At 41.3% G+C, this 10518-nt stretch overlaps 2 protein-coding genes across 2 annotated transcripts; both read left to right on the top strand.

The window, feature by feature from the left end:
• Nucleotides 1-2325, top strand: LOC144942854 (phospholipase A2 A2-actitoxin-Cgg2a-like). The gene is made up of 4 exons (XM_078869860.1): nt 1-43; nt 984-1152; nt 1662-1768; nt 2189-2325. Exons 1-4 carry the CDS (start codon nt 1-3, stop codon nt 2323-2325), a joined length of 456 nt encoding a protein of 151 aa, XP_078725986.1.
• A 5114-nt stretch (nt 2326-7439) lies between these two features.
• LOC144942853 (phospholipase A2 A2-actitoxin-Cgg2a-like) lies at nt 7440-9764 on the top strand. The gene is made up of 4 exons (XM_078869858.1): nt 7440-7482; nt 8423-8591; nt 9101-9207; nt 9628-9764. Exons 1-4 carry the CDS (start codon nt 7440-7442, stop codon nt 9762-9764), a joined length of 456 nt encoding a protein of 151 aa, XP_078725984.1.
• The last annotated feature ends 754 nt before the right edge of the window (nt 9765-10518 follow it).

Genomic DNA, 10518 nt, shown 5'->3' with positions numbered 1-10518 from the left:
ATGGCTCGTGTCCTGTTAATCGCTGCTGTCGTGCTTGCAAGCGGTAATATACATATTTCCACCAACTTATCCATCCACCTCCTTTGTCTTTCCATTTTCTCCTTGCAGAAGCACCTTTGTCATATGTACCAGCTGACCCTCTTAGGCTATCTCCCAAATAATCTTCTGCCCTTCTTTGTAAGACTAAACAATTGTTTTTATCGGGTAGGGCCCACTGAGCTATATATTTATTTTTCAGAAGTGACCTGGCCAAAAATGATAGCTCAACGAAGTGGCTTATCATGTGGACATTTATAGCAGCCAAATACTCTAAACGAATATTTCTAGATGTGGAGCGACAAACCGGAGGAGCCGGAGAAAAACCCAGATTACCTTAGGGAGAGAGACACACTCCAAATATACAGGCGTCGAGGTAAAACCCACCACCTCCTTAATACCAATCGAGCGAGTTAACATCTCGCTACCATGGCACCCCAGTTTCAAAAACCAGTTTGTTCCATCCAATTATTATCTTAAACTCTTGTTCACATTTGCTATCTTCAATGATTGTGCTTCCAAGGTATTTAAATATGCGCACCTGCTCCAAGTTCCTCATGCAAGTATACTTTGATAGCAGGGGCTTTTTATTTATCTCTTGCTTTTGCCTTCATTATCATAAATGTTGATATTCACACCACGCTTTCTGATTAAATTATACATTATATCCATCACTTCTTGGCGATAAGCTGATATAATTCACAGAATGTTAAATCAGGGCATAATACGTCAGTCATACCATCACCAATCACTACTACCAGCAGTATTACAACTATACAACCCCGAATAAAATACACAAACTAAATATATACCGCATTCACTTAAATTTATGCTCAAATTGCTTACTACTTGCAGTACATTATATTTAAATTGAGTATAACATGCATTTGAAAAGATCGCTGCTCCAGTTATTGTACACAACCATGTGTTTGTATTGTGTTTTGCAGTGTTGCTTGCCAGAGGACAGGAAATTGAGCATAAGAGAGAAAAACGAGCCATCTGGAACTTTGCTTGGATGATCTGGAAAGTCGTGGGAATAAATCCGGCAGAGTACAGCGGCTACGGCTGTAACTGTTTATCGACCGGTCATGGAAAACCAGTCGATGATGTGGACAGGTGATGTGCATTGTGCATTTTCCCATGAGCATAACAGTTCCGTTATACTCCCTTTCCATCATTTTCTTCGGTTGCCGAACGAATACGTTACGTGGTCGCACTCATTACACATCAAGTGCTTGCCACAAAAGAACCACAATACCTCGCTGATCTTGTCAAGGAGCATAAAACAGCATGCGAACTCCGGCCATCCTTGCAGTGGCTAGCCATCACAACAAAGACGGCCACTGCATTATGCGCTTTCAGATGCGCTTCTGCGTCCGACCGGAACGCTCTTCCTTCAGATCTTAATGAAGCTACTGGCGCTGTGCACTTTGAAATCTAGATTGAAAATAATTTCTTTCGAACTGCAGTGTGTGTTAAGTTTGTTGTCCTTCCCCCGCACTTCTGATTAGCATCGTTCGGTTATGTACGGTGCGAAAGACGTCCAACACACATACATACTTAACAGCCATCCAGCTAATGCAGTCAATATCCATTTGCAATTCTGGCTGTGTGTCGACACACAGGTGCTGTCAAGCTCACACCAAATGCTACGAGCAAGTCTACAAAATGAGTTGCTCACCGCATTGGGACCCGTATTATTTCTCCCTCAGAGGAAAAGCCATACGCTGCAGTGAGTGACGCGGACGCATTTGTCTTTACACGCATGCCACACGCATGCTACATGCCGCATTACAACGTCGATAACAGTGGCCATTGCTATGGTATCCATTGGCACGTTCGCATACCTGTCAACCCTTTATCAGTGCCCTACCTTACTACAGACCAATTCAGACTATTGGTTACCCGTGTCCTTATAAATCTCAACATTCATCCTACAAAGTCCCATCACGAGGGAGAAACACAAACAAATAGACAAAACATTATTTTTTTAAACTCAATTTCCCTGTACAAGAATGTGGGTAAACCGTATGGGTTGACAGGTGTGTGCGTACGCGTTTGTTCTCTTTGGCATCATTCAACGTGGCTATGGCGGAGGATTACCGACATCAATGGTGCCCATTAACTTCTCTTTGTTCTCTTGACACGTCAGCCCGTGGCGGACCGCCGTGCGACGTCCACACGTGCCTCTGCGACAAGGCTGCCGTGGAGTGCTTCGCTCGCAGCCACTTCAACCGACGCTACCGGAACTTCAACCGAAAGAGATATTGCAAAAAGGAAGACGACTAGGCACAATGGTCACATTTAATCCAACCGCATTCACATACGAACAGTGACGTTCCCATATAATATACGAGTTTACCCGAGATCAACATGATAACATGAAAAAAAACATACAACTGCAAATCATTTATACATTGTAACGACATAATTTGGACAATTAATTTGAGTTCTGAATCAAGATTTCAATCTGAACAAATTTTCAAACCATGATTATTTACATGCTGTGTTGATAAAATATACGTCCGGGCAGTTTTCCTCATTCGTGTGTTCAGTAACTCTAGTTGGTATTCACACGCAAAAAAATGGGCTGTTTAAAACTATCTTGTCATATGTGACTGTAAAGGTGTGATTCTTTTGGTGATATACTATAGTAATCGAGTTGTCAAACACATCGTGTGGTGATACTGCATTTGGCAGTGGTGCAAAAAAGCACAATTAGCAAAAAAACAAAACGCCTTCGTCAAAAACACTGCCTTTAGAAAATATTAGGCATTGTCTTTGGGCAATGGCCGTTCTTCAGAGAACACGTGCCATTTCCCAAACCATTGCCTATCACAGTACATTACAGCATAGACTTTATTAAGGCAGGTTTATTGTCAACCGTGTTCATTTACCTTTTGGTGACGGTAAAACATACTTGCTGATTTTTTTTTTCCATGTCTCAATTTCAAATTTACAGCATTGTACTTTTGGAAATGTCATTGACGGTGTTTGCTTAATGGTTGTGCTGTGAATATAAAAATACAATAAACAGTTCTCAGCAAATGATGGTGCGTATAACTTGGATGAAAGTGAGTTGTGCAATGCATTTGAAGGCCCGACAAATGATAACTGCGCGCAGAAGAGTCACACTTTAAAAAATCTAACAATTGTCTTGAAAAATTGGCCGCAGACATAGCAAAATGCATCTGTCGGATGCTTGCAGCCTCTTGATACCATCTCAGACAAATGCAGATATGTATCCACTTAGGCAGCTGGAACTGGTGGGCTTAAGTCCCCTGTATTTATACTACTATTTATATTACTGGAAAGTTGTAGAATGTTCTAGAAGATACTCCAAGTTTACTCAGTACTGAATCAATTTGGAATGTTCTGGAAAATAGGTAAATTTCAAAATATCAATGTCCTGGTCACAAAAGCAAAGTTTGTGGGGAATAATAGCCATGTTCTGTACTTTTGTGGCATAAGCAATTAGGAGATAACACAACACAGGAACAAAAAGATATAAAAAATGTTACGCAGTGTTATAATACAGTCAGACGATATACCACCTGCAATCAACGCAACAGCTGCAGTCAACAACACGCGGGCCATCATTGCCTCCACTTGAGAACCGATGCCACCTGCAGATGACCGCTGACAAGATGGCTGCGGGGGGAGGTACCAACATCAAGAGGCTTGACCGACCAAGATTGGTTTACCTGACGCTCTGAGAAACCTTGTTTATTCAGCTCCCATCCCCAATCGTGACACTCCCTCAGCATACGCCCAACGGCTGTCCCATCCTGCCCATCCTCGAAGCACGGACAGCAACACCTCCACTGCATCGACTTTTCCAGATCCAGCCAAATGGATGAAGAGGTGTTACTGTGGCGATGCGTGACCGACCCTTCTGAAAAAGCAGGCATTTATGAAAATGTCGATGAAGTTTGTAACGTTTGCATCGCTTTCGCCGCACAAGCACAATTTGTTGTTGTTATTGGCAGTGCCATGTCAATGTGTGAGGGCGGCCAATGTTCAACGTGGAAGTTCTTTGACACTGTGGTTCTTGGTTTGATTCAGTTCTTTGGTCTATGTCAAAACAACCCAGAGATGACCACCGATGCTATGAGGCACTGGTGAAATAATGATGGGAAATGCAAACTCGCCTTAAAGTGATGATCATCCACATGTACAAACTACTCTTCTAAGTTCAGAATCAATATTTCAAGTATGTCACTAAGATTAATTTATTTACGCAATATATGTTGTTCTGCCTCACGGCAGGTATGGGGGGGGGTGTACACATGAATTTCCTGATATGGTGTTAAATTTGGTCACGTGACCAGGAAGTTACGATTTAAGATTCTTTAAGCCATGTGGCAGGGTGTCAGCCATTACACAGAGTACAAAATGGAGGCACAAATAGCGGCTAGGTGAAGATAGGTGCATCTGTTCATTGTGGGACTTTAAGATGCATTTTCTGTAAGTTCGTTTATGTTGTTTTAATGTTAGCATTGCCGTTATAATGCTGTAGATGCCTTTATAATGCTGTTAAATTGTTATTATAAATATGAGGCCTAGTTAACAACGACGCCTGCCACTTGCATTATTGTGAATGTTACTTGTAGTTGGATAAGTCGCCTTGTACCCATGTAACTTTAATGTGATCTTGAGAGCAAGGATGAAGAAGTATCTCATGCACAGTTCAGTGTTATGTGCAGCGCTGTACATTTAGGCTATAGTATGGTGAGTACACGATGTGACCTTATTTAACACAGTAGCTTATTTTATTGTATAGCTATTCCTTGCTAATGTAGGTGCCTGGTCCATCCATGACCTATTGTTGAGTTTCATGTTATCTAAGACAATGTTATGATGCTTCTTTTGTTCCTTTATTGTATCGATATTGCAAGTATTAACAGATGCTGTGTTTTGTGTTGTTTTTTTCCTTCAGTTTTACCTCGTTCTTTTCATTAAATACGTCGGAGTTGGATGTTCACCCTGGCTCTGTAAGTGTATTGAATGCGAGGTTAACTACTCAGATAGTGGTGCAATGCAGCGCACAGCTAGGCCGAGACATATGTATATATTCAACTCAATAACAAGGCTGGTAAAATAATACTGCATTGGATTACTTAGTTGTGCTGCATAGTTCTCTGATGTATTTCCACGTTGTACCACATGTTGTCCAAAACATTGTCTAACATTTCTCTCCACATTTGAGAGCTGCAAGGATGATTAAAGTACATTTCATACACCAACCTTAAGCACAGTGATTGCCATGTTTTTTGTGAAAAACAGAATAAGGCCCAGTGTATATTTTCTCGCTTCATGGAATTGCCATGAAGACCGTAGTTGCTCATCCTTTATGTTGACACGTTTTTTATTTCAGGAAAATGTGAATACGTAATCTAATGGATATATTGACAAACTTTCAAGTTTGTCATAATCTACATTTCTAACATGTGTAGTGACAGGGAATGTGTCACTATGGCACATAGCGCAGGTTATCGGCACAGAGGGGGATCTGCAGGTGTAGTAGCCCTGTTTGCCAGCAGGAGGTCATGAGACGGGGAAAAAGTGATGTGAGGCAAGGGGGACACAGGGAACGCGAGGCAATGGTGATAGAGGAGACGTGTGGTAAAGCCCGGGAACCTTCTAGTGAGTTCTAGAAGGCAGCGTGGCGAAGCCGGAGGGGGGCCACGCTAGGTGGATAAAAGGGGGACCCCAAGCGAAGGTTGGTGGCTGTTGGTTGGGAGTGGAACCGTCATGCTGCCGGAGTCCTCGTCACCGTCTTCACCTCATCGGCATTGTTGCTCAGAGATCTAATGCCTCTGTTGGACCACTGATAGCTCTTCTCCACTGCACAACAGCCATCCTGGGCAATATCGGGCCAGCCTAGTGTGACTCAAGAGGCATCAGCTTGTTTTTTTTCCCACTGCAGAACCACAGCCATGCCACTGACACCACATGCAATGGATGATTTGAAAAATAATCACCGCAAATGTATTAACCTTGCCTTGCCATTTAATTTTGAGTGTTTAAAGGGCAAATTAATTACACATTTAAAATGTACATTTTAGATTTATATAAGCTGCCCTGAATGTCAGAACATTTTATCTAAGAAAACAAAATAGTTTCAATCCTACACAAAGACCTCGCGATTAGACTTTTGTATAAACAGTGGGGAGCAAAACAGTGTGGCCACAATGTGACGGTATTTTTTTGGTTCCCTGATCCTCATCAGTAATACATTTTCTTTTTCAAATGCTGCTATTTTTTGTTGCTGTAAAACTCACTTAATCTGATTTTCATGCAAGAAAATGAATGATATTAAGGACATTATAAAACAAAACAGGACCAAATCTGCAAGATATGTTCTCACCACGGTGATATTTGTCACTAACGTGGTGTTCAAAATGCAATAATTAAAATATTATCGCAGTATTCCCTTTTTATTACACGGTTTCATATAACTCACTGTCTGTTGTTGTATCCTCAAATCTTGTAACTCAATTTTAACCCACTTCCCAATGTGGTTTTGACTGCAAACTTGGTATACTTATGTCATACTGATGACAGTTCTATATTATATCAAAACAATCTTTTTAATATGTTATGTTTCGGCTTAGGTCTAATTGTCCACGGTAAACTGACATTGGCTGTAATTGACCATGGTCCCTTACGCTATGGCAAGCTTCGGGGCCACTTCCTGGAGTCGTGGAGTTCTTCCATTACTAGTACATTTCATAAAAGCTTGTTTAATTTTTTTTTATATTACTTATTATCTGTTTGTTAGCAGGTGATATCGATTTGGAACCATATTTAAATATGTATCTCTCATATACACTTTTCACAAATTTGTAATTGTATTAACAGCATGATTTCACTTAACACTTTACTATAAAACGTAGAGTTATCGATGTGTTTTGATAATCCTTTGCATGAGTAAGTGGACGATGGTCATAAAAGCGGTATTATCTGTTAATGGGTGATAGCTAAACTGTGAGAGGGTCAGTCGTAATGTGGTTATTTGAGTAGTTTGTACATGAATGATTCAATTTGGATTAACCTTTGATTAGTGAAGCTCGTCCAAAAAAAGATATTTCGTCGAATATCAGGTCAGCTCGTAGGTGTGAGCAAACGATGTTCCTTTCATCTATATCCTCTTTGTTTCTTGTCTGGATCCAAAAAAGGTGACCCCACGGAAACTTCTGTGGCCCAAATCCTACAGGGCACATAATAGGCTGCTTCATGGTGAAGGCCCAATTTTGATTGGACAGGGGATAGGCAGATAATGATATAAAAAGGGGACTTTTGGAGTGTTGAGCACCAGACTGGTTTGGTCCTGTCCAAGAAGGAGAAATACAGGTGCTCAGAGGTGATCTACGGCTGCAATCAATTCTAAAGAAGGCGCAATGGCTCGTGTCCTGTTAATCGCTGCTGTCGTGCTTGCAAGCGGTAATATACATATTTCCACCAACTTATCCATCCACCTCCTTTGTCTTTCCATTTTCTCCTTGCAGAAGCACCTTTGTCATATGTACCAGCTGACCCTCTTAGGCTATCTCCCAAATAATCTTCTGCCCTTCTTTGTAAGACTAAACAATTGTTTTTATCGGGTAGGGCCCACTGAGCTATATATTTATTTTTCAGAAGTGACCTGGCCAAAAATGATAGCTCAACGAAGTGGCTTATCATGTGGACATTTATAGCAGCCAAATACTCTAAACGAATATTTCTAGATGTGGAGCGACAAACCGGAGGAGCCGGAGAAAAACCCAGATTACCTTAGGGAGAGAGACACACTCCAAATATACAGGCGTCGAGGTAAAACCCACCACCTCCTTAATACCAATCGAGCGAGTTAACATCTCGCTACCATGGCACCCCAGTTTCAAAAACCAGTTTGTTCCATCCAATTATTATCTTAAACTCTTGTTCACATTTGCTATCTTCAATGATTGTGCTTCCAAGGTATTTAAATATGCGCACCTGCTCCAAGTTCCTCATGCAAGTATACTTTGATAGCAGGGGCTTTTTATTTATCTCTTGCTTTTGCCTTCATTATCATAAATGTTGATATTCAGACCACGCTTTCTGATTAAATTATACATTATATCCATCACTTCTTGGCGATAAGCTGATATAATTCACAGAATGTTAAATCAGGGCATAATACGTCAGTCATACCATCACCAATCACTACTACCAGCAGTATTACAACTATACAACCCCGAATAAAATACACAAACTAAATATATACCGCATTCACTTAAATTTATGCTCAAATTGCTTACTACTTGCAGTACATTATATTTAAATTGAGTATAACATGCATTTGAAAAGATCGCTGCTCCAGTTATTGTACACAACCATGTGTTTGTATTGTGTTTTGCAGTGTTGCTTGCCAGAGGACAGGAAATTGAGCATAAGAGAGAAAAACGAGCCATCTGGAACTTTGCTTGGATGATCTGGAAAGTCGTGGGAATAAATCCGGCAGAGTACAGCGGCTACGGCTGTAACTGTTTATCGACCGGTCATGGAAAACCAGTCGATGATGTGGACAGGTGATGTGCATTGTGCATTTTCCCATGAGCATAACAGTTCCGTTATACTCCCTTTCCATCATTTTCTTCGGTTGCCGAACGAATACGTTACGTGGTCGCACTCATTACACATCAAGTGCTTGCCACAAAAGAACCACAATACCTCGCTGATCTTGTCAAGGAGCATAAAACAGCATGCGAACTCCGGCCATCCTTGCAGTGGCTAGCCATCACAACAAAGACGGCCACTGCATTATGCGCTTTCAGATGCGCTTCTGCGTCCGACCGGAACGCTCTTCCTTCAGATCTTAATGAAGCTACTGGCGCTGTGCACTTTGAAATCTAGATTGAAAATAATTTCTTTCGAACTGCAGTGTGTGTTAAGTTTGTTGTCCTTCCCCCGCACTTCTGATTAGCATCGTTCGGTTATGTACGGTGCGAAAGACGTCCAACACACATACATACTTAACAGCCATCCAGCTAATGCAGTCAATATCCATTTGCAATTCTGGCTGTGTGTCGACACACAGGTGCTGTCAAGCTCACACCAAATGCTACGAGCAAGTCTACAAAATGAGTTGCTCACCGCATTGGGACCCGTATTATTTCTCCCTCAGAGGAAAAGCCATACGCTGCAGTGAGTGACGCGGACGCATTTGTCTTTACACGCATGCCACACGCATGCTACATGCCGCATTACAACGTCGATAACAGTGGCCATTGCTATGGTATCCATTGGCACGTTCGCATACCTGTCAACCCTTTATCAGTGCCCTACCTTACTACAGACCAATTCAGACTATTGGTTACCCGTGTCCTTATAAATCTCAACATTCATCCTACAAAGTCCCATCACGAGGGAGAAACACAAACAAATAGACAAAACATTATTTTTTTAAACTCAATTTCCCTGTACAAGAATGTGGGTAAACCGTATGGGTTGACAGGTGTGTGCGTACGCGTTTGTTCTCTTTGGCATCATTCAACGTGGCTATGGCGGAGGATTACCGACATCAATGGTGCCCATTAACTTCTCTTTGTTCTCTTGACACGTCAGCCCGTGGCGGACCGCCGTGCGACGTCCACACGTGCCTCTGCGACAAGGCTGCCGTGGAGTGCTTCGCTCGCAGCCACTTCAACCGACGCTACCGGAACTTCAACCGAAAGAGATATTGCAAAAAGGAAGACGACTAGGCACAATGGTCACATTTAATCCAACCGCATTCACATACGAACAGTGACGTTCCCATATAATATACGAGTTTACCCGAGATCAACATGATAACATGAAAAAAAACATACAACTGCAAATCATTTATACATTGTAACGACATAATTTGGACAATTAATTTGAGTTCTGAATCAAGATTTCAATCTGAACAAATTTTCAAACCATGATTATTTACATGCTGTGTTGATAAAATATACGTCCGGGCAGTTTTCCTCATTCGTGTGTTCAGTAACTCTAGTTGGTATTCACACGCAAAAAAATGGGCTGTTTAAAACTATCTTGTCATATGTGACTGTAAAGGTGTGATTCTTTTGGTGATATACTATAGTAATCGAGTTGTCAAACACATCGTGTGGTGATACTGCATTTGGCAGTGGTGCAAAAAAGCACAATTAGCAAAAAAACAAAACGCCTTCGTCAAAAACACTGCCTTTAGAAAATATTAGGCATTGTCTTTGGGCAATGGCCGTTCTTCAGAGAACACGTGCCATTTCCCAAACCATTGCCTATCACAGTACATTACAGCATAGACTTTATTAAGGCAGGTTTATTGTCAACCGTGTTCATTTACCTTTTGGTGACGGTAAAACATACTTGCTGATTTTTTTTTTCCATGTCTCAATTTCAAATTTACAGCATTGTACTTTTGGAAATGTCATTGACGGTGTTTGCTTAATGGTTGTGCTGTGAATATAAAAATACAATAAACAGTTCTCA

This window comes from Lampetra fluviatilis, chromosome 28, assembly GCF_964198595.1.
Source record: "Lampetra fluviatilis chromosome 28, kcLamFluv1.1, whole genome shotgun sequence".
NCBI lineage: Eukaryota > Metazoa > Chordata > Hyperoartia > Petromyzontiformes > Petromyzontidae > Lampetra > Lampetra fluviatilis.
Note: the sequence above shows the minus strand (reverse complement) of the source record. Positions and strands in the feature narration are given on the sequence as shown.